This window comes from Taurulus bubalis (assembly GCF_910589615.1).
Source record: "Taurulus bubalis genome assembly, chromosome: 11".
In the NCBI taxonomy this organism is placed as follows: Eukaryota; Metazoa; Chordata; class Actinopteri; order Perciformes; family Cottidae; genus Taurulus; species Taurulus bubalis.
In genome coordinates, this window is record NC_136599.1 from 8,941,102 (window position 1) to 8,965,458 (window position 24,357).

Here is a 24,357-nt window from a genome sequence, read left to right on the forward strand (position 1 = left end):
TGAGCTGAGTGCAGTTCCTGTTTAATTAAGAAGTGAAGTGAAAGTGCTGTATGTTGAGATGCTGTAGTCGTGCGCTCCAGTCTGTATTGACTTGTAAAGAAATCCGGTAGCTTTTCACCTGCAGACACCTGCAGTAAAACCCACAACTCATCACAGAGAGGGAGAGAGCATACCGCTGAGTCTCCTTTGGGTTTACAAAGTCAAACTAATACAGGAAAGGCATTAAATGGATCACTGCTTTTAAAAATATTGATTTGAGGCCATAAAACAGCCATCACACGGTGTGCAGCTCAGCAGGTTTGGAGTAGAGAACAATGTGCACAGATCACCACCTACTGGCACGTCCACGACACCACCACCGCAGCAGTATCAAAATAAACTGAATCAGATTTATACTAAAGAATTTAACTGTTTAAAAACAAGGTTCAAATTATTTTAACTGCAATATGATGCTTAATGAAGTTAGCAGGTATGTGGGTGGGTTTTATGTATCAATTTATGAATACTATTTTTTGTAAAAGTGCACAATTATTACTTTGGCATGGGCCAGGCTACATTTACATTTCTTTCACTGGAGTGGGAACTGTCAAACTTTTCAAACTTGAATAAATATAACATTGCGCCTTCCATGGAAAGTGGGCGAGATCAGCCGCCTTCAAACAATATACAGGATGTCACAGAAAATATAATGATCTTGTCATGTAGAAATGTATGTGTATCTGGCATTGAATGCTATCATTTGTTCTGTTTTTGTCTGTCTTGTAAAACACATTTTGATAAGTAAATAAATAAATAATTTGTATTGCTATTATTATTATTATTATTATTATTATTAACTACACTGGATATTATTGTTAACAGGTTAAATGTCACGTGTCATGTGTGTGTGTGTGTGTGTGTGTGTGTGTGTGTGTGTGTGTGTGTGTCGTGGGCAGCTCAGTCCGCTCCGACCCAGTATGCCTTACTGGAAGACCCATGCCTACTCTGCCTCTCCTCAGCTAAAGACTATGTTTGCAGTTGAAGTTACCCTAGCTAGGCTGGCTCGTTAAACAAGCTCACCAGAAGTTTCTTCATTAGAATAACTTTTGATAATTTTCTGAGGCGAGAAACTAACTATGTACATTGCAAACATTAGCAGTTTTATGAAAATTAAAGGTGAATCGAAAAATGTGCCACTACGTTTTCGGGAAGCTAGCACTTGTGGAGGTCGATAGCTAGCCAGCCGGTAAGTCAGGACCATGTCCATGACTTGGTGATGGACATGATTAGACTTTACATTTGATCAACTTTAAACACATAAACACACCTTATCACCAGCAATCATTCTTCTTTTCTTCATGATTTGCCTCAAGAACGTGATGTCTTTAATTTAAGATCATAATCCTCCTGTTGTTCCAGAACTTTACCAAGTAAAAAAAATCTTAAACTGACCCACATTTTGCCATTTTCTTGTGTGTACCGTGGGGTGCATCAAAACCATCTTGTGTGAGGCGCGGCCGGAGGGGGGGGGGGGGGAAGAGGAGGATATGTCACTCTTACCTGTCTTAAAAACTTGAGAGCCCTGAGTGACCTTGAAGATAAGAAGGAAAGTTAATAATCTCTCACTTTAGAGCTTTGAAGAATACTCAACCTTTGGCAAGCACTGCTATTTTCAACCTTAACATATTCTCATTGTCATTAAGTCAAAGGAGACAAACATTTTGGGACTTTATGACAGGATTGTGAAGAAGTCACAACACATTGATGTTCACTTTTTAAGAAAAATGTAGCACATAATAAAAACAAAAACATATCAGTCACTGGTACATTGTTGTTTTGAAAATTTAAAAAAAAAAAATTAAATGAGAATTTCATCAGCCTGCTGTGACAAATATATTGTATTCACTGTTTTATACCGTCATTGACTGCTGGCTCCTCACCCAACTCATGAACCAGCCTGGAATGGCTACAAGTGTTCAACAGCTGATTTACTTTTCTCTTTCAGCCATAGTAAAAACACGCCTTTCCTCATCTAGCCTTTGTCTTGGCTCAGATACTGACGTCAATAATTCAATTTAGTCTCATTTTGAACCGAAGCCTCTGCAAATTCATTTAAAACTCAATATGTTATAATCCACTGAAATTAGGATTAAGATGAATAAATCCAGAATTCCCTAAATTACTAATGACGTTAGCTAGGAGCTACTGTTAGGAAGTTAAACAGTACATAATCCCCCCTCTGCTATCTATACATCACTGTGAAAACATCTCTTTCAAACAGCTGTTTTTATCCCAAAACAACATTTTACAAGTTTGTAATTTACCTTCTCCTGGGGGAGGTCCCTCCCCTTCCAGTGTCCCCCCAGAGGACCTTATTTCGGAAACAATATGTGAGTATGTTTTTTTATCCTGTTTGAATAGTGCCATGATGTACACATGGAATTTGCAAGTCAAGAAAGTCTCAGTTTGTTGTAGGTTTGTCGCTGTGCCATTTAGTTTTGTGTGAAACAGCTCAGTGAACTACATCTCTCGAGTCGCACAATGTATGGCACCAACACGACCGTTACCATGGCTTGCTTGTTAGCTTGGTAAGTTAGCTATGTTCCACACACAACTGTAATGTTATATTACCTGATTTAATTCATCCAGCTAATTTTTTCAGCCTAGACGCAAAATAATTAGCAAGGCCCGTGGTTTGTGTGAGTACATCCCTTCACAAAACACATAGGCATTGTAGTTTGAGCGAGAGACGTTACCTAAACGGTCTGCAGTCTTTCTAATAATATTTTATGACTACTTCCTACCTTTACAGTGTGACAACAAAATGCGACTTTGTCAAAATGATCTTTTAAATCGCCAAACCTCATTATGTGTAATTCATGGAACAATTCTAGCGGGCTCCGTTGCTGACATTGTTACACTTATAGGTTCAAATGCAGATTTGTTTTTACATCGACCGATAATGAGCAGTACAACTTAATTTCACACTATAAATAAAATAAGATAATCCTTTATTTGTCCTGTGGTGGGGAAATTGCAGGATTACAGCAGCATTGCACACAGAGACACATAGTAAGTAAAAAAAAACAGATCAAGATCAATTTAAAACAGATCAATTTATCAATATAAATAAACAGTACTAAAATCAGTAAAAAATAATACAATATTGTATTTTATGATGGTTCAACTGTGTAATAATTTTAGGCAGGTGAAATGTGGTACGACACAACACACAACTATATTCAGGGATCTTTGTTTCTCAAAAAGGATAGAGTTAATTTGGAATTTGTGTTAGATTTAACACATAGATTTTACACTGTAAAGACAAAATCTCACTTCAAAATGTGACTCACTATTTAAACATCCAAATGTTTTACACATCTTGGTCACTAACCTATGAAGTGCATCAACCGATCTGATAAAGGGACTTGAACCTTAATGTATGTTGAAACTGTGTCACTCAGTACAAACAATCAATGCATCAATATAAATAATACCACAGTTAACTCTGAAATTAAGAACATGAAACATTTGGTCCATTAATAAAGAGAACTGAGGGTGTATATCTCAATATACTCACTACATTGTATCTTTGTGCACATGTGGCGGTGACACTGAATTAAACATTATTTTTGATACACTGCACTCGAACATGAATAATAACAGTATACCTGTAGGAAGGTCTTACAAAGCTAAACATTAGCCTTGCAGTCCCTCTCATGAACGCTCAGCACATGTTGATAAACTCTATATACATCGGACCAAATGAATCACGATCAACGCACAGCGTCAAACAATACATTTCCTGACTTCTATACACTCATATTAATGTACATTTTTGGATCGTTTTGTACAGAAATAACCTTTCGAACATATTCACCCACACGGAAAACAACTCCACAGGGCCAAAGGTTAGACCCATGAAAACAAGGATTTCACTTCCTGCTAACTTTCTCCGAAGTACATTGCCCTCCAGTGGCTTTAGTGGTGACATCATTTTCCCCACTAGGTTAGGGGGGGGGGGGGCAATTAACACTTTTTATTAATAATTTGTGGAGGAAAAAGCAACTTGCAAAGACACATCACATTGGCTGTTTGTATTAGAGCCAGATGCACATTTAAACATTTAGCTATTTGAGGATTGCTGGTTTTAGTTGGAAATATACAGCCGTGCTTTCGAGTTTTAAATGGGTCTCCTGGTAATTATTATGATTTATTTTTTTGGAGTGCGTCTTTTGACTACACGTTGGCTACGCACCTGACCAGTAGGCGTAGTTAATCTTCTGTGAACCAGGAGAGAGGCATCAAAGTGCGTCCTTGCTCCTCTCAGCCAGTCTGCTGCTCCTTCTCCTGTAAACGGAGCAACACTTCACTCGGGAGATGGACATATCTGTAGTGTCCAAGAAGCTGTGGTGCATCCACAAACAGCTGATCCTCCTGCTCGTTCCACTCCTGTTTCTGCCGCTCCTCTTCGCTCTCCCGGAGAAGGTGAGTGATTTTACGTGATTGTCTTTTCGTCATGAATAATGAATTAATTCATTACAGGCTCAGTGGTGGAAGAAGTATAGAGCCTGCACTTAAATAAAAGTAGACAAACAGTCTGATAAGTAGCGTAAAAAGAAGGAATTTAAATTGTTGAGCGACTTAAGTAAAAGTATGTAGTATCAGCAGATTATACTTAAAGCATGAGCCTAATGCAGATCGGATCCTTTCAAAGTGTTATAGCCTATTTTAATTGAAAAGTACATTTCTATGGGTTTATATTTTTATTTTAGTTCTAACACTAACAAAAAACTAATTTTAGATTTGCTACTTTGTGTACCTGCCTCATATCATAGCTGTAACATAGAAGCATATCATGTGTATTTGTAATGCGTGTCAAATAGTTGTAGAGTAAAAATTAAAAAAATGTAAAAAATATAAAAGATGTCTTATATAGTATTTATATGTTAAACCAGCCGTTAAAGTAGTAATTAGAAGTAATCCCGCAATGCACTCCACTATTCTTTATGCATTTTATTGTACTCACTATACTGTAATCCATCACTTGTGAAACACAATTGTGTACTTAATTTGGTTCCTTTTTTCTTTTATTTTTTACAATCATGTGTTGCTTATCTTTTAGGAGGGAAAATGTCTTTATGTGGTGCTGCTGATGGCTATGTTTTGGTGCACAGAGGCCCTTCCTCTGGCCGTCACTGCGATGCTTCCGGTCTGCCTCTTCCCAACACTGGGAATTCTTCCATCCAAAAGAGTCTGCCCTCAGTACTTCCTCGAAACCAATTTTCTCTTCCTCAGCGGTCTCGTGATGGCGTCGTCCATTGAGGAGTGGGGTCTGCATCGCAGAATCGCCCTGAAGGTCCTCACTATAGTCGGAGTAAAACCAGCCTGGTAAAAAAATTATGAAATTATATAATCTCTCTCATTTCTAACAAATCTCATGAAAAGTACAAAACCAAATTGAAATTGTCTCTGAGCAAGTACTCTCTGTATACAAATCTTGATATACCTTATTCCTCTCTCTCCATGGAGCTCAATTGTTGTCGAAAAACTATTAAAACATTTTAGTCAGCCACACAGTTGCACCAAGAAACATGTTCTTTTGTTATAATGAATATGGGCTCTGTAGTTTATTTAGAGTCAATCCAGCATGCACCATCCTGCTGCTGACAATACTCGCTGGAGCACCCAATGTGTATTAATCCGCAGCTAAAAATAGTCCCAAACAAATACACTATTTATCCCTGTTTGAGCCATGTTTAAAAAGTGTAGTGGCTAGCTGTTTTAGGAAATCAAAAGATGTTTTAAAAGATATATGAATCTTCAGTCTTTATGTGTCGGGGCCATAGACGACAGATAAAGTCAAAAAGTGTTGCGAAAGAGACTATCATGTTGCTGGTTTTGGCCTTTTCATGGGATTTATTGACAAAAATATAGAATGTCAATTTTATCCTGTATGTAAAAGTGTTCCAGCCATGACAGCAGCCATGATCGTAATTTAAGTTAGGTTGAATTACTTTCCTATAGGCTCATACTGGGAATGATGATGACCTCGTCCTTCCTGTCCATGTGGCTGAGCAACACCGCCACCACAGCCATGATGCTCCCAATTGCTAATGCCATCCTGGAGAGTCTGTTTGGAGACCTGGAGACCCTGAAAGTGAAGTGCAAGACCACAACAGGGGACATTGAGGGTGATATAATAAATGGTACGTTGTATGTCGCTTACCTGACATGTGACTGTTTATTGTGACTGATCTAATCAATGTTGCTAACGATGGCTGAAACTACTATGTATAATGTGGAAGGTATAGTGATTAGTGATGAGTTCCCCTCAATACTACTGAGCATTTTATCTTTCAGCTGATCTTTATGCTCCATTGTGCAATATTTTTCTCTGGAGTACCAAAACCAGAGCTAAAAGCGAGCAACTATTTTAATTTATAAATACATTATAATGTTGCTCCATAACTGGATGTGTAAATAACCAAATCACTCAAAATAATACAAATAATAATGCTAGTTTAATTTGTTTTTAAAAGACGTCCAAAAGGTGAGGTTACTAAAATGTGCAAAGAAGATGGTTGTTTTGTTTTAAGCTTGTCCTCACGGTTCTAATATATAACCTAAGATGTGACTTTGGACAGTTTTGTCCTGGAATACAAAGTTAGTCAATAATCAAGTGGTAAGTGATTGATGATGGAGGATGAACTTAAGTTATACATATAAACAGTAGAGAACATTCCCCTCACACAGAAATAAAGCTGAAGATTTGACTTGTGTTTATACTGCAGGACAAAAACTCTTTGTGTCCCTTTCTTTCAGGTCATCCTACTGTAAAGCTGCATTCACTGCCCTCAGTGCCCTCCGAAAAACAAATGCTGTCAATAGACAGGTGAGAAAAACACTGAGATTGCTTAACACAATCCTATACATCCTCAAATAAGGTAGTTCAACATTTTGGGAAAAATGGATATGTATTTTCCTACCAAGAGTTAGGTGAGAAGATCAATAGTGCTCTCATGTCTGTATGGTAAATGAAGCTCCAGCCCGGAGACTTAGCATCAAAGCTGCAAGCAGAGGGAAACAACTCAGCTCTCTCCAAAAGGAACAACATTCCAGAAAGTGTCTCACACCTCGAGTAAAACTAAAACCTGTTGTGTAATGTGTGAGCTTTAGAGGGATGTGAATTTCGTTAGCATTGGTCAGAGTAAGGCTAGCTGTTTCCCTCTTTCCCAGCCTTTATGCTGAGCTAAGCTAACCAGCGGCTGGCTTTAATTTAATTTTCCATGTTTACATCAGAATCAGAATGAGAACCATTTATTGCCATGTATGTTTTCACATACAAGGAATTTGTCCTGGCGGGAGGTGCATACCATTTAACAATAAAACAGAGTGCAGTAAATGGGAGCATGAATATTTACAATTTAATCTACAGTATAATATACAATTAAAGTTAAAATAAAGTGCATGGAATGTAAGTGTTATGTGGAAGTGACAAGCGTAATGATAAAGTGGCAAGTGTATTTAAATACGAGGTGTGGAGGGATGTGCAGGGGAGTGACGAGTAGACATGCTAGTGGTGTCAATCTTCTCATCTAACTCTCAGCAAGAAAGCTAATATGCGTATTTCCTAAGTTACATTCAACTCTTTTGATGAAAATAATCTTCTCCAAACGCTGGTGGAGTTCATTTGAAGTAATGTTTTTTCTCTTAAAACTTCAAAAAGGCCGGATGGGACAGAGCAGAGCGACATGAGGACGGCTGAGGAGATCCGATCTGAGTCGGCGTATCAAATGAAGGTGTGGAAAGGATTCTTGATCTGTATTCCTTATGCAGCGAGTATCGGAGGGACCGCCACGCTGACGGGCACCGCGCCCAACCTCATCCTGATTGGACAGCTGAAAAGGTTACTTTTTATTTTGCACAGCCTTTTATACAGTAAAAACTTCATTAAAAACAAACAGCAGTTTGACAAAACCTTCATTTTCTTACAGCTACTTTCCAGACTGCGACCTCATCAACTTCGGCTCTTGGTTTGCATTCGCTTTCCCGCTCATGCTTCTTTTCTTGTTTTTGGGATGGATTTGGATCGCGTTCCTCCACGGGGGATTGAATTCACGGTAATGGGATGTCAGGCTTATTGCAGATTGAGAAACTTTATAAAATCATTTAAAAATAATAGTTTGACTTATATCCTATTTTTAGCCAACACTTTAAAGGCAAAATGTCATGATGGTTCGGTTTTTTTTGTGTGAGGGAAAATGCTGTTTGTTGTCAGAATTACCATGGTTTGTTTATGCTTTGTAAATATCGAGTACAGTAATGTTCTTCATGAAATATGTGTCACATACTGTATTTGTTTTATTTTACGCAGATTGTGCTTCACGAAACACGACCGGAGAGCCCAGGCCGAGACCAGAGCAAAGGCTCTAATAGAGGATGATTACAGAAAACTAGGGCCCATAAAGTGAGAACTTGCGTTTGTCTTCAAATCTAATGCAATACAGGACAAATGTGTGCATTATTTTTGTTTTTATGCCAGCTCTATTTTTCTGACTTCAACTTCCCTTTCAGTTTTGCAGAGGGATCTATCTCTTTCTTTTTTGTATTGTTTGCCGTTCTGCTGTTCACGAGAGATCCCAAATTTGTCACCGGCTGGTCTGTGTTTTTTAAAAAAGGGTAAGAAAGGTGCACGGTAAAAAAGTAGCTCATTTATTATGATCTAATTTCTTGTTTGGAAATGATCCGTTTCTATGTATTGAGACGTTTGTTTATTATCTTCTATCTCTGATTGTGATCCCATCCTCATTGTCTTGCAGGTACGTCTCAGACGCAGTAACAGGTGTGGTCATTGTGTCCATGTTGTTCTTCTTCCCGTCTCAGAAACCTTCCCTGAGCTGGTGGTTTGACCCTCAAGGTCAGTGAGCTTTTACTATAAACAAAACCTCTATTCACGTTTAATTAACATACCACTCAGTTATCTTATGAATATATATACAGTGTCAGTGATAATGTATTTAAGTTATTGGCGAAATAATCATATTTAATTAGATTTGTTCCAAACAAAAAGTGCTGTAAAAAGGAACAAAGTGAGATTATCATTTATGAACAAATGAGATAACAAATGAAAGGCAGCCAGTTGGTGGCTTGTGGAGAGTCAGAAGTTCATATTAATAAACAAATATTTGTGATAGATTCAAAGACGTTCACTCTGTGTCTGCAGAGCAACTATTGCAAATACTGCAAATATGTCAAGGAATGTTAATAATGTAGATTAGAGAGTCTGAGTATATTTGCCGTCTGGAGCTGAAACTGTAGTTTCTCTGTTTCTGTGATTAGAATAATCTCTCAAAACTATGTTGTCACACTTTGGGGTTTTGTGTGTCCGAGTACAGTTTGTACGCATCCGTTCCGTGTGCGCTGGAGACACGTGTGAGTGTGTGTGTTTGTTTGCGATTGTGTATGTTATGCTCAGCTGGTCAAATAAACTGCTGGACACAAGTGAGAAGAAAACAGCAAATCATGGGGCTCATTTGTCACAATGTAGGTCAAGAATACAACTTCCTTTTCAACCAGTATGACACATTTTTCCTTATCTTACCAAAACACAAGAATAAAAACACGTAAGATATAGTACAGAAACAACAAAAAATCATCAGTAATGTATAAAACATGAAATAGAACACTTAGTTTTTACTTTAAGATGGTGAAAAAGAAAAGTTACAAAAGGCACTGAACCTCTTTTAGATTAGTTTGTTCTATTTCTGTTATTCTGTTGAATGTTTTAAAAATTAATGTTGTACAGGAAGTAACATGTGCAGATTTTACCTCCCAAATACCGAATCTCATGGTGTTAAAACATTGTGCGTATAAATATATATATGGACATATTTTATTAGAAATAACATCAAAATCTTCATTTATTGTTTCCCTCCATATTTTTCCTCAGCATCAAATACTCCTTATGTGCCTCTCTTATCATGGAAGAAAGCTCAGGACTCTGTTCCCTGGAATATCATTCTGTTGCTCGGGGGCGGCTTCGCTATGGCTAAAGCTTGCGAAGTAAGCATGTTGTTACAATCACATTCCAATTGAACATGAGAGAGAAGCATGTCTCCTCTCTCCCGTTTGCTGTGTGCTGCTCTGCTCTGTTTGGTTCTGTTCTCCACTTTGCTTTATTATGTTGAGATTTGATCTTTGACCCCGGTCCTGTGGCATTTGGCAGGAGTCTGGACTCGCCACATGGATTGGGGGCCACCTCCAGCCTTTGGCCGAGGTCCCTCCTCCTGCAGCTGTGATGTTGATCACTGCTTTCCTGGCCTGTTTCACTGAGTTTGCCAGCAACACTGCCACAATTATCATATTTTTACCCGTCATTGCTGAACTGGTAAGACAAAACTCAGACATATTGTGTGTGGGTGAGACTCTTAGCTGTGTGTTTCTGTTGATGATTAAGATGACAGTCCGGTAGATGAACTATCAGACTCATTTACAAGACAAGCAGTGGAAACTCATGAACTTGACAGGGAACAGGGTTTGTTGCTGACCTCGTTCTTTGTTTGTCAAAGGATTAGTAGAGTTGTTTAACTCTTACAATATATGTTCTTTATGGTTGTAGCCTGTTGGACATTAACTACTGTTGTCAGTAATCATTATTTGGAGGATTTTGTACTTTCCAGTGGTGCCCATACTGCAAAGTACTCACTCAGACAATGATTTACAGGATGTATAGGAAATGTCTGAGTTATCGTATATATGAAAGATGTATTGGAACATGAACACCCAGTGCTTTGCTTGAAAGTTCATATATTACTAACTTATTATCCGAAGTTCCAGGCACACTGACTTTGGCAGATACTGAGATGTTGCTTTTAATGGTTTTATCTGGTCAGTACTGTAAACAAAATACAATTCTCCTCCACTCTACTGTGTGGGAGTCAAACACATCAGAGATGGATACTATAACAAGCTCAGTTTCCTCCCCGAGTTTCCCCCAGCACCAATGACACGAGCAGACGTAAGGTATCGCTTGGCAACGTTTTTATTGTAACCTGGACTGTCCAGCCTCACCGCTCCTCGGTCCCACCTACGGTTAATATAGGGAAGACACACAAAACACACAGTTCGCTCCAGCTGAGGCCAATTAGACCTCTTCCCAGCACCGCTCCTCCACTCCCCCTATGCAGCTCAGTCTAACCACAGCCCCGCCACCACAGATACCGCAACACAAATTTAACCCCAAATACCTGCATAGCCCTTGATGTGAGTGTGAATTTGGGTGAAGTGAACATTAATTTCCTCATTAAGCTTTTAACTTAGATTAAAATGTGTTTGTATAAAAGCTGGCAATGTGGCTTTAGGTACAGACTGAAATTCATCAACAGCTATTGAATGGATTGCCAATAAATGTTGGCATTTATGGCACACAGAGGATAAAGTCTAATGATCAAAGTAATTACCTGAATTTCCGGTGGCCTACAGAGTCGCTTGACTACTAGTCTTATTTCACGTCAAACACTTCAAGGCTTTACGGCCTCACCATTTCACATCAAATAGAAGAATCAAGACGTTGTGTGAGTCATTTTCTTTTCAGCTGAGGCCGACATAGTTGGTATCTTTTAACACCTTCAGATCTTGTTTTGAATATAAATGTTTGTGGGTTTAAACAATGCTTTTCCATGTGAAGTAAGTTTGCAATAATGGCGCCCTCGAAGGAATGAAATGATTTACATCCAACCCTAAAAACGTGCTGGATTTGTCTCTGCAGGCTATTCACGTCTCAGTGAACCCTCTGTACTTCATGATACCTGCAACAATAGGATGTTCCTATGCCTTCATGCTGCCAGTGTCTACACCACCCAACTCCATTGCCTTTGCATCAGGACATCTCATGGTCAAAGACATGGTAAGATCATTGCATCAGACACTTAACTTAACATACCTTTCATCACCTACCTTCATGATTTCTGCTCCTGTTTTCTTAGGTGAAAACGGGCATTGTGATGAACATCCTGGGCATCCTCTCTGTGTCTCTGGCCATGAACACGTGGGGCGTTGCCATGTTTGACTTGAACTCGTATCCAGAATGGGCTCACCCCATAAATAAGTCTGTTCTTGCTGGTATGCACCTATCACCTGTCCACGCACTCAATGCTACGCTCTGATTACACACCCAAAGAGTATTGGGAGATTGCACAAAGATTTAACACGAAACAGGGACAAAAGTTTGGGAGTTTCAGCTGTTACCTGCTATGATACATTTAATAAGTTTGTGACGCTAAAGTATCAGGATTTCTACTGAGAACCGATATTTTTGGCACACTATAAGTTTGAAGTTGTAGTAAAATGGTGCATCTAGATCAAAACAAGCAACAATATTCTCTCTTCCCTCCTAAAACTGGAGGGAGACATTTAACAGTGACAGCCGGAGCTCTGAAGCGGTATACTGTATTTTAAACCAGTCAGACTGCAGAGTGTGCTGTTTGCATTGATGCTATAGGCTCACATCTGCTGGAAGAATGAGAGATACCTCTGTGAATAATTATTTTTAAATATATTATTACTATACTATTTTGACTTTTGGTTAAACTCCCTGATCATGTTACTTGTTTATGTATTATATGGCACATGTTTCAAACCATAGCACATACAAAATACTTTCAAAAATCTTTCTACATAGAGAATAAATCCTGAATAATGAATTTTGTTACAAAGTGATTTGCATTTATATAACTGCTGTTACAAATACATTGTTTCTATTTTGATGAAGAAAGAAAATTAATAAATTAATGCTACTGTAAGCGACGTGGGTGTGTGATCAGGAATAAATCAATCTAACACGTTCTGGGTTTTCCTCGTAACCTTTGTGAAGTTCCAGTTCCAGCCAAGACCTCGCTCTCCTCGACCCCCTCCTTCTTCTCTCTTCACTTAACCCGCTCACCTCCAGCTGCCTGAACAGCGCAGACTAGTGTCAATAACTGTTATTAGATCATCAACTTAACATAACTAAATACTAATACTACAATACTAAATATGTGTGTACAAGATGATAGACAGCAATTCAATTATAAAACCCAGGTGCCCCCAGAAATGGGGGCTGAATTTTTCATCAGGAGGTCTTCCTCACTCTCCCAAGTCCTCGTACTCCCATGAATCGATACCAAAGCCACTGATGTGACATAACACAAACAACTGCAAGACCTAGCCTTACAAGAGCATATAAGTCCATTTTGCATGTTTATAACACAATTCAACCGTAAATATTAACATAAACCAAAAATATGACTCAAAGTACTCGAAAATGATCTCCCCAAGTTATGCAAATATTATTTTTATATCCCTAGCTTGATGCCAAACATGATTAGCTTACGATCTACGGAATCCGGCAATTGCGCCAAATCCACTGTCAGACAAAGCCTCAGCAAGATATCAACCACATTGCATTTTTTTCCAGCCAAAAAACTGAAATATGACTTACTTATGGAAGAAACGATACTTGCGTGATATGTATTGGTGCATCTGCTTGAGCAGAGCCCCTCTGTGGTGGAACCAGAGGCGTCCAAGGAAAGTTAGGGCATTTTTGCTTTCAGCGGACCTAAACCTACGGTTCACGAAATCTGCACTAAATGAATTACTAAAATTATTTAACTTCACTTAATCTAAGTCACACTTTGCAGAGGTACTGTTAACATATAGTGCTATTTTATAGTAGAATGATGATATGCATAATTAAAAAGAGGAAATATATCCTGGACGTTTTTTTCCAGTTCTTTTTTTTTCTTTTTTCTTTCCTGTGTTCTATCATCAACCAATAAACCAGTAACACATATACTGCTATATGAACCTCTTAGCTGGTCTCATAAGTGTCTTCTGTATGTTATACCTTTTGAAATTATTCAAATAGCACTCGTGGTTGAGGAGATATTCTGTATTTAGTATGGGTATGCAAACCATTCGGAATTTGAGAAAAATGGCTGGGGCTTTACTGGGGCTAAATGAGTTAGGCTACGTCTTGCACAAGTACAATTGTTTAAACCTGTGTTCACGTATAGTGTGTTCACACAATTTTTATACTCTAGTTGCATGTGTTCAATGTATTTGCAGCTGAATTCTGCTTTAGTTTCAATACAAAACTTTAACCCTCAACTCTCAGGTTTTGATTAGTTATGGCTGTACTGCTTCAGGATTAGCACATATTTAAACACATTTTCACCTCTGTGCACACAAAGAGAGCCAAAGGAAACACAGTTGTAAATTCCTTACAGTGTTTGTTTGGTGTCATAACCGACAACAATGTTTAACTTGTGCAAGGCTGGTTAATTTGTGCAAAAATACTCCAAAAGCCATAGACCAGGGCAGGATGTACCCAACTGTCAACACAACCTTTGTTCTGAACCAAAGGTGATTTATATCTAAATCTAGATCCAGAGACAGATTAGAAATATGTTAATATTCAGTTTGTCATAGTAAATGTATCATTAGCTCAAACACATCCCAATGCCCTCTCACCTCTGTACATGACTATGATCTGTGTGTTTGTTTGTGCCGAGGAGAGAAAGTACATATAGTGTCCGGGGAGGCTCTAATTCAGTTTTCTGCCTTAGTGTAGGTGCACAGCTATGCAGTGAGCTGAACACACTTGTAATAAAGACTGAAGAAAGCGGTTTGCCTTTTGATATGATTACTGGAAGCAAATGTGAAATTGCAAAAAACGGTGTTGGGCAAAAGATGAAATAATGATATGATGATATATAAGCGCTAGATCAAAGGTATTGTAAAATGAATAAGTTCAGTAGCAAGGAAACACATAGACAACTGTCACATTAGAATGCTTGTCCCTCATGGCAGGAAGAAACACAGGTTGTACAACACAGTCGTTTAAATAGTTCACAAACACATTCTCACTCCCAACTCGTCAGATACTGACGCTTGATCAGTGCTCCTCGGCATCGAAGATCAACGCACAGGTACCCGCTATATATCAACGTGTCGGGGATGACGTGTCAGCAAAGATCCTTACAAAGTACATTTCTGTCTTCACAGGAAGTTAGGTTTAGGCAACACAATCAAAGTAGGATAAGAGTGACTCAAGTGACTAAGGACACTTACAATGGGTTTAAATTGGAGTTAGTGGAAATCTGGGTCCGTCGCAAACAAAAGTGGCTAAAGGGGGCCTCCTTGAGTCGATCAACGATGCTGAGGGCCACTGAACAACTTTCAATATTTTAAGAGTTTGGAGTGAGAGTTGAGGCCACAAGCGTTGAAAATACCCCAGCAGTCATGTATCCGTTTCTCAGAGTGCTGTATTAGCAACGCATAAGCTCCAAGGTCGTATGTCAGTATTTGCCTGCTCACAAAGTGACGGCTGTAACTGTGCTGCTCTCCTTGTGTGTGTGTAACTTGGTACACAATTCAGCAGTAAGCCAAACTCCATTTAAATGAATACGGGAGTCAGGATGTAGCCTCCAAGCTCCAGATGCTTTATTGTGCAGCATCGACGTACACAGTTCAAATAAGAGTAAAACTAAAAACAAACAGAAGAACACAATGAGCAAGATGCATATGAATTACACATTGCAGATTGAACTTTATGTAGCTCTTACGCTTCTGTAGCAGTCAAACTTCTAGCATAACGATAACTGGCTACAGATACAAAATTGACCTTACAAATATACTTAAAAACCTCTCTGTCCGTTGTCCTTAAGAAGTTTTTATCCTCAAAGGACTGTGCACGTTTATCATCGTCCATCGTTGTCCTGAAGACAGTGAGGCCAAGGGAGTTTTCCTCTGTTCTACTATTCCAGAGACTTTGAGAATTCTGTGGTGAGCTGGAACTGAACTTTTCTTTGAGATGGATGTGACTTGTACAGGGTCTAAACAGTGAAGGTCTTCCATTTTCTAAGATGTTTGTCTTAAAACTGTGGACAGTTGGCTTATGAATGTTTCCTAAGCACACATCACCAACTAAGACCCACCCTAGGTCTAGCTTCTGAGCAAAGGGTGTATCGCCGGGGCCGTTGATCTGTTGTCTCACTTTATGGGCTCTAAGAACGTCTCTGCCCAGCAGAAGGAGGATGTGGGCTTTATCATCTAGAGCTGGGATCACAGCAACAAGACTCTTGAGGTGCGGGTGATGTAGAGCAGCCTCAGGTGTTGGGATCTCTTCTCGATTGTCTGGGATGTCATTGCATTCGATTAGTGTCGGCAATGTAAGGGTGATTCCACCGTTCAGTGCTTCAATCTGATAGCCAGTTGCTTTTCTGCCTGAACTCTCTTTCATGCCAGCACATGTCTTCAAAGTGTAGGGTAGTGCATCCCCTTGGATATCAAACAGATCATAAAATTCAGATCTGCTAAGGACCTGTTGCTCTGATCATCGAGCATAGCATACATCTTGAAAGCATTCTCAGGGTGTCCATCAGGATAAACTTTGACGAGGCATATCTTAGAACAGGACTTTGCCGTAAAGTTGTTGCCACAGACCTGAGTACATAGAGAGTTCACAGCAGGTGAAGTACGCTCTTCTCCCTCCTCTCTGCCGTGTTCTGTGTCGCTCTCCCCGCTGTGTTCTGTGTCGCTGTCCTCGCCGTGTGATGGGGAGCGTAAGGCCCTGGTAGCCCACGGAGGTGGTCCAGGATGTAGAGCTGTATGATGACGTTCACTGTTGCAGTCGTCACACTTCAATGTGCTTTTGCAGTTTCAAGCGAGATGCGAAGATGATGAGCAGCACTTAAAGCAGATCCCCTGCTCCTTCAGGTAGGCTTTCCGTTCTTTGATGGTTTCAGTCTGAAGCCACGGCATTTCCTCAGAGGGTGGGGCTTGTTATGGATCGGGCAGTGTTTAACTACGTCTTCTTTAAATGCTGTCCCATTCTGAGCTGCAATAGGGGAGACATTAGTCTTATGCACTGATATTGTAGTTTTAAAGTTAATGCGCTTTGACAATATTTTTTCCATTTGAGGTAGTCTGTCACTCGGGAGTGCAAAGCTGGGGTCATTTCTCATTTTGGCTTTGTGACAGATGAAATGGGTGAAGAAAGAAAAGGGGGGATAGGAGACATGATGTTCCTACTTAAACTTTGATCCTTGGGAAATCCATTTCTCCTGTAACCCATATGGCAGCTTTTCAACAATGGGTCCGACACCACGAGCGGTGTCCAGATATGTTAAGCCTGGTAGATAACCATCTTCCTTTGCTGCAAGTAGCTCCATTAAAAGATCCCCTAATTCCCTTAATTTGTAGTATTCTCTACTTAATATCTTCGGAAGGCTGTCAAGCTTCTTAAAAAGGGCACTTTCTATGACCTCTGGGGAGCTATAACATTCTTCGAGCCTGTCCCAGCCCTTTTTGAGAGCTGCTTCTGGATGTCCTATAGGAACTGCCCTCATACGCCGGACATGTTCGGAGGACTCCTTGCCAAGCCATTTCAACAGTAAGTCCAACTCTTCACTAGCAGTAAGATCCAAGTCTCTTATTGTGTTGAAGAAAGATGATTTCCAAGCTCTATACGTTTCTGGGCGGTCATCAAACTGTGACAGACTAGTGCTCACAAGCTCTTTGCGTGCCAGATACTTTGCCATGTCCATAACGGAAGACTCTGGTTGGCGTGCAGGTGAACCACCTGCAGACTGAGGTGCATTATAATTTGGCTGTTGATGAAAAACATCACTGACTGGTCTTTGCAGTAATTGCTGTTTTTTAGATTGACCTAGATTTCTATTGTGTTGCTGAAACAATGAGTGGGGCTTGTGTGAGGTCTGGGGCTGGGCATCATCGACAACATACTGGTTGTCCTCTTCCTTGAAAGCATTCTTTTACTGTTCAGAAGGAAACCAAGTGGGATTATTTCGTTGTTGATGTGGCAAACTGAAGAATGACTCAGATTGAAGGCTAAAATGACTGGCTTGGTCCTTGATGTAATCACTTACACGTTGATGTGTGTCTTTTGCCATTGCTGGGTGGCTTTTTCTGCTACAAAGCTCATCACCCTCATACTCTGCAGCTAACTCCAATACCTCTGCCTGGGCAATAGCAGCTGCAGCCTCCCTTTCAAGATCCAGGGCTTCCAGATTAGCTTCTAGTCTAGCTTTGTCAACTTTCATGGCGATTTCCTTCTCTGCAAATGCAGTCCGTGCTTGTGTAGCCTCTGCCTTTGCTCTTGCTTGTGCTGCTGCAGCACCAACAGATGATCTAGAAGATCGTGATGAACCAGAACGTTTGGAATTGCAGATGGATGCTCCATCTTGTAAGCTGTGTGTTTCCTCTTGTGTAGCAGCTTTCATATGCTTTTCATGCATGATGGTTGTTACTCACTGCGTTCCGTTGCTGTAGAGTAGTTTAGCCAGCTGCGTGCTAGTCTTTTTACTGTGCTGCTCTCCTTGTGTGTGTGTAACTTGGTACACAATTCAGCAGTAAGGCAAACTCCATTTAAATGAATACGGGAGTCAGGATGTAGCCTCCAAGCTCCAGATGCTTTATTGTGCAGCATCGACGTACACAGTTCAAATAAGAGTAAAACTAAAAACAAACAGAAGAACACAATGAGCAAGATGCATATGAATTACACATTGCAGATTGAACTTTTTGTAGCTCTTACGCTTCTGTAGCAGTCAAACTTCTAGCATAACGATAACTGGCTACAGATACAAAATCAACCTTACAAATATACTTAAGAAGAAGATATTACTAAAATACTATTCTGTAGTCTGTACTAAACAAATACTTACAGACTATGCTTTCGAAGGCGTAAACACATGATGGATGGCAGTGGATGATTTTCAGAGACCATCTCCTTAAACCAGTGTTTTTCAACTTTTTTTGAGCCACGGCACATTTTCTACAATAAAAAAATCCCGCGGCACACCAACAACCCAAAAAGTTACAGGATGTCACAGTATTCAGTGTTTCCCCTAGGTTTACAGCTTTTTGGGGGGGAGGGAGCGACTGACGGACATACTACATTGTGGCACCTCACAGTACTACAAAGTAATACTTCACAGTACTAGTGACTCCATCTGTGCTTTTATAAATAATAGAACATTGATATCACTTTCAATTAAACCAGATTGCTCCATCAGACAAAAACAAATGTGTTATCACTTTGTTAGAAAAATGAAAATAAAGTTATATCCGTGCAAAAAATAACTAATATTTAGTTACAACTAAATAGCTTATTGTGGAAAACAACAAGCTATTTTTTTGCAAAACAGAATGAGTGCAGATTTGTGAGCATAACGTTGTATCATTAATAGTGGCTGCAGTGAGCTGCTTTCCTCTACAACTCTTTTTAAAACGAGGTAGATTTGATACAGCCGTTCTCAATTCATGCTCCATGTTGAGCGACGCAACAGCAGAAAAGACAACCTCACGGCGATCTCATAAAGATCGGCTTTTGGCGAAATGACAAGAATTGGCGAGTCGTACATGCGCATGTGACCTATTAACGGCGTACGGTAAAATCAGCATTTCCTCTTGCGCCCCACCTGTAATACGCCCCAGTTTGATAAATACTGACTTATAGGAAACATAGTGTTCATTTATTTTAATGATGACCACAAAGTGAGCAGGCTTTGTCACTTGAGTGTGTTTTTCGGGCTTTTGGAAGAATATTTCCAGAGCCTCAGAAACGTCAGAAACGTCATTGATGGAGCGCCAGGCTGCAGCCTGTTGGATGTTTGTCTTGACCTACAAATACCTTAACTGTTGGGCTTTAAACATGAGAGCTCATAACTTAAAATAGTGATATCTTAAAGCAGCAAATCCCATTGTGAAAAGCACGCGACATATTTTTCGCTGCTCTCTCTGTCCACTGTGTGCTCTCCTGTGTGCATCGCATCGGGGCGGAAAGAGTTGTAGACGCGACCCAGAAATTACAAGCTGTCGTGTACGATCAATAACATACGGCCGTTTAGTTTGTTTAATAGCAGAACAAGGTGCAGACCTGTTCTATAGGAAACTACTAGGCCAGCCACTATATTGCAGGCTCAGACGCTCAACAATGGAAAATTATTTGCGGCAGCTAAATAATATTTTTTTGGACCAATTAAGTGAAATTGGAAATTTTCTCACGGCACACCTGACGATCTGTCACGGCACACTGGTGTGCCGCGGCACAGTGGTTGACAATCACTGCCTTAAACTACCACATGTTGCTAACTTAACTTCCTGTTCCTGTTCATAGTGCATGTCAAAATAAAGGCAGTGCCGTGGGGGAAGAACAGTAACACTGACAAGAAACGGTTACTAGCAACAGAATATTCGTTAAGAGAACTCTGCATACCGAAACCATTGCTGGTAACAAACGTTAACGACTGGCCCGACTTCTGTTATTGATTTCTATCCTTTTAGAACAACAAAATATGGCGCAACAGCTCTCTTTTTTTCCGTTAGTTACTTCGGTGGAGTCAGTGATGTCAGTCAATAGGTTTATATTCGTGTGACTGGAGGTGGAAAAGCTGGCAGCATGCCACCGGAAACAGGTCAGTAATGCAACTGAAACAAGCCAAGCAGATCAACTTTCAGGAGAAGAAAAAATACCCTTTTAACACGTCTAACTATGTGTGGTCACATAGTGTGTGAGCGGACTAAAACAAACACTACAAATTGCAACACATTCTGAGAGGGTGACCTGTGTCACATTGAGTGTGTGTGACTGCATCATGCTTCTCCATATGATTTTGTGTCATTGTCTTTACATTTCTCACGTGGGAACTTGTAGGCGACCCACAAATACCAACAGTGACTGTTCAGAGAAGTTCCTCTTTTAATCCTCACAATCCTACAACACTTCCCAGTCCTGTTTTTCCTTCAACTCATATTGTCATATATGTCGCGAGAATGAAGTTTATCTCAGAACATGTTATTATTCCTGTCAGGTAAGAATTGTTATTTATCTTTTATTCTATTTTACAGTACTGTTGTGTCGCAATTGCATGTGCAAAGTGATCTTTTGCATAATTTATACTCATATACAGATTTGTGATATCTGGCTGTATCGACAGTTTGGGAAATAAGTTCTCAGAGTACGATGAGAAACATGTCAATGTGTGGTTTGGAAGGGAAGACACTGCACATAAGAACTGGGCAGAAGTATTTTTTATTAAAAATAAATAATTGTTTTGCATTTCTGTCGTGGCCAAGCATACAATGTGTTAATTAGTTAATATTTAGAGATGTTTAAGCGTTTTGTTCCCTTTGGAGAGAGGCTGTTTCCCCCGGAGCTTAGTCTTTGTGCTAGGCTAGGCTAAAATTGCCTGTAGCTTCAAACTTAAGGTAATAGTGTAACATTTTGAGAGTTTAGGTAATTTGCTTTCATGCCGAGTTATGCCGAGTCTGTCTGGTCAATATGAAGCTGAAGCCAGCAGCCATAAGAAAAACACATCTGACGTTCACTAATCAACAAGGTGTATCTTATTTGTTAAATCTGGACAAAAAAATTATAAATTGTAAAAAAGAAATTGGAGGATGTTCATGTCTGCAAGACTAATTTCCTGGAGCTTTGTGGCCAGACAACCAACAGATACCTAAGAGGTGTTGGTATGCATATATATACAGACATACTATGTACATTTTTTAAACATCTGGTCCGAACCAGGCAAACTGTGTCCAATCTTTATGTAAAGCTAAGTCAACAGTCGGCTGTTTCTCATCCAACTCTCTGCAAGAAAGCAAATATTTCCCAAAACTCTTCCTCATTTTTGCTCAGGTTGTGTTTTCTTCCCTCAGGAACAGAACAGGATCTTTCAGACAGGCTTTAAAATCTGTCCTGCTTTATCTATGGGATGTGTACTCTGCACCCGCACCTGCCAGCAAAGACGTCCCGACTCTGCTGACTCTCTGTTTCATACTCACCATTGTCACTGGCGGCCTGCTTCATCACTGGCTGTCAACAACTCTGAAATACAACCATGAAGCGTCCATTCAGACCGCCTGCATCTACAGCGCGGCCATGTTTCTGGTCTCCTTCCTGTGTCACCCTCTGCGCTGTGTGCTGGCCATGACTTTGCCCACCGTCTGCACCAAGCAGGGACGCAAACTCCTCATCACAGCCTCTGTCATGATTCTTGTTCTGAACGTCATCCCTAATATCACGGTGAACGTAGGAGTGGTCGGTCGCATCTTAAAGTGCACCGCTGAGGGATTCACAAAGACTTTATTAAACTCGTCTGAGCCTTTGAATAAAGCAAAGCGAGACCTTATTGAGGAGGCCATTAAAGCAAAGAGGGAAGACTTGAGCATCGTCACCAACTTGAGGAAGTTAGATCATTTCACACATGTTGATGTGTCAGAAGTCAAAAGCAGGTTTACTAAGATGATTGCACAGATAGAGGTCAACTTCTCACATGCCAGGAACCTACTAAAAGAATACAAACTGCTGTCGAACCGGATCCTCGCCGCCATTTTTGTGGCTATACTAATCTTCGAATCTGCCCGCTACTTAAAATCCTATCTGGCATCGGTTAGGTTTGATAACAGCTACATCTCCAAAGGGCTACGGCAAAGTTATCCTACAAGCTGCAAAATAACAAGTCAGGAATGTACCTCCTGTTTCATATCACTGATTGCGGTAACATTGTATTTCATTGCAATAACTTTAATAGTAGCTTTGGATTATGTTGTGTATCACATAGTGCAGGCGATTGTGCCGTGGATACTGGATTTTCCACCGACATCTGCCAGCATAAGTATCAATTATAAGGTAAGACATTACTGCAGCTCCTCTTATTGTTCCTGCAGTATTTGCTTCCTCACTTTTTCAAGTATTTGCTCTTCTTTTTTTAACTCTCTGAATAGGTTATGTGGTTCCCCCCTGCCTTTTGTATCATCCCACGATCCTGTGTCACACGGGAGCTCACAAACTTCCACAGGGATTACAAGTGGACTTTCAACCCCGAGCCATCGCTCTGTGAGGCGACGACTTCGGCTCCGAACCTGGGAGTCACACTCCTGCTGGGATGTCTTTGGGTGATGAGTTACTCGCTAGTGTTCCTCGAGGTTTACGCCAGACGGCTGCGCAGGAAAATCTCTGCATCCTTTTTCAGAGAGCAAGAGGAGAGGAGAATGGCTTACTTAAAGAAGAAAGTACAAGTGAAGCAGAGTCGAACGAAGCAAGTAGAGACTGTTGAGGTTGGCCGTGGGTGAACGTTCACTGGACTCTTGTAACATTTTGGGGATGGCAATGTTGGTGTGTGTTGGTCCACTTTGATATTACAACAATTATATTATTATAATTATTATATTATATAACAGCGACGGTTCTAGACCATTTCAAATGTGGAGGCCAGGCTTGGGCCACATGCGATTTTAGGGATACCAAAAATATCACTATCCATTCACTCACACACACTGTGTGTGTGAGTGAATGGATTGTATTATGGGGGCACACTAGCAGTGCATCAAAGCACTGTTGTGCTTACATACTATGTCAGACTAGACTATCTTCACAGAGTTTGTGGAAGAAGACTGTGTCCAGTGCAGTTTCACTTTCAGTTTTTCAGCACATCACTCACTGCTCTTCTTGTGTCTGCTAAACCTAAACTGACGTTATAACATCCTGTGTAACAACACCTTTTCCTGTGCAGGAGTGTCACCACTCGGCACATGAAACCCTGATGTGGTTTTTATAGATGTACCACCTCATCTGCTCAGGTTGGTGTTTTTAAATAAATGTCACAGCGCTATTGTTCTGTGTGTGTGTGTGTGTGTGTGTGTGTGTGTGTGTGTGTGTGTGTGTGTGTGTGTGTGTGTGTGTGTGTGTGTGTGTGTGTGTGTGTGTGTGTGTGTGTGTGTGTGTGCGTGTGTGTGTGGTATCCTTTGTCTTCTTGTGTGGTACAGGATAAACCTGTGTTATTTATTGTTTCTCTTTAATTTACCCCTTAGTCCCACTAGATGCCACTATGGTGCTTTGGACAGCTGAGGCTAGAGAATGATGTGTACCTCCTCAGGAAATGAACAGCAATAGATTGGATCTTACAGTTTTTATGAATATTTGATTGGCCTAGATTAATTTAATAGATTAAATGAATCTGTTTCATGCGCTCATCGAATAATTTACCAGCCTATTTTAATCAATGTGCCCTTACTACAAAACAAAAAGATCTCTTCCTTTCTCTGAAAACGTTTTGCATTTTTATCAGCACCCCCTGCTTAAAACTCCCAGGAGCCCTCGAGAGTTTATTTTAAGATACAATCCCAAAAATAATAATAGAATACCTCTTTATCATCTATTTTTAATTCTGACTTTTTGTTCACTCTCAAAATCCAGCAGTTTGTGTAAAGATGATAAACAGAATGTATTTTCCATCATGAATCTTAGCATCAGAGTGTTACTTTTTGTGTGTGACATCACTGAGCTTATTGCTGTTGGAAATGCAGTCA

The 24,357-nt window shown here is 40.1% G+C and overlaps 2 protein-coding genes across 2 annotated transcripts; both read left to right on the forward strand.

Moving 5' to 3' along the window:
- Nucleotides 1–4,359: 4,359 nt before the first annotated feature.
- slc13a3 (solute carrier family 13 member 3) lies at nt 4,360–12,146 on the forward strand (the record flags this gene model as incomplete). Its single annotated transcript, XM_079226512.1, has 13 exons — nt 4,360–4,467; nt 5,105–5,370; nt 6,007–6,173; nt 6,805–6,874; nt 7,709–7,888; nt 7,977–8,102; nt 8,357–8,449; nt 8,557–8,661; nt 8,802–8,899; nt 9,932–10,044; nt 10,208–10,369; nt 11,750–11,887; nt 11,967–12,146. The coding sequence occupies 13 exons, from the start codon at nt 4,360–4,362 to the stop codon at nt 12,144–12,146; spliced, it is 1,806 nt and encodes a 601-aa protein (XP_079082638.1).
- An 8,297-nt stretch (nt 12,147–20,443) lies between these two features.
- ocstamp (osteoclast stimulatory transmembrane protein) lies at nt 20,444–23,121 on the forward strand (the record flags this gene model as incomplete). Its single annotated transcript, XM_079226513.1, has 4 exons — nt 20,444–20,459; nt 20,699–20,855; nt 21,706–22,678; nt 22,774–23,121. 4 exons carry the CDS (start codon nt 20,444–20,446, stop codon nt 23,119–23,121), a joined length of 1,494 nt encoding a protein of 497 aa, XP_079082639.1.
- Between the last annotated feature and the right edge of the window lie 1,236 nt (nt 23,122–24,357).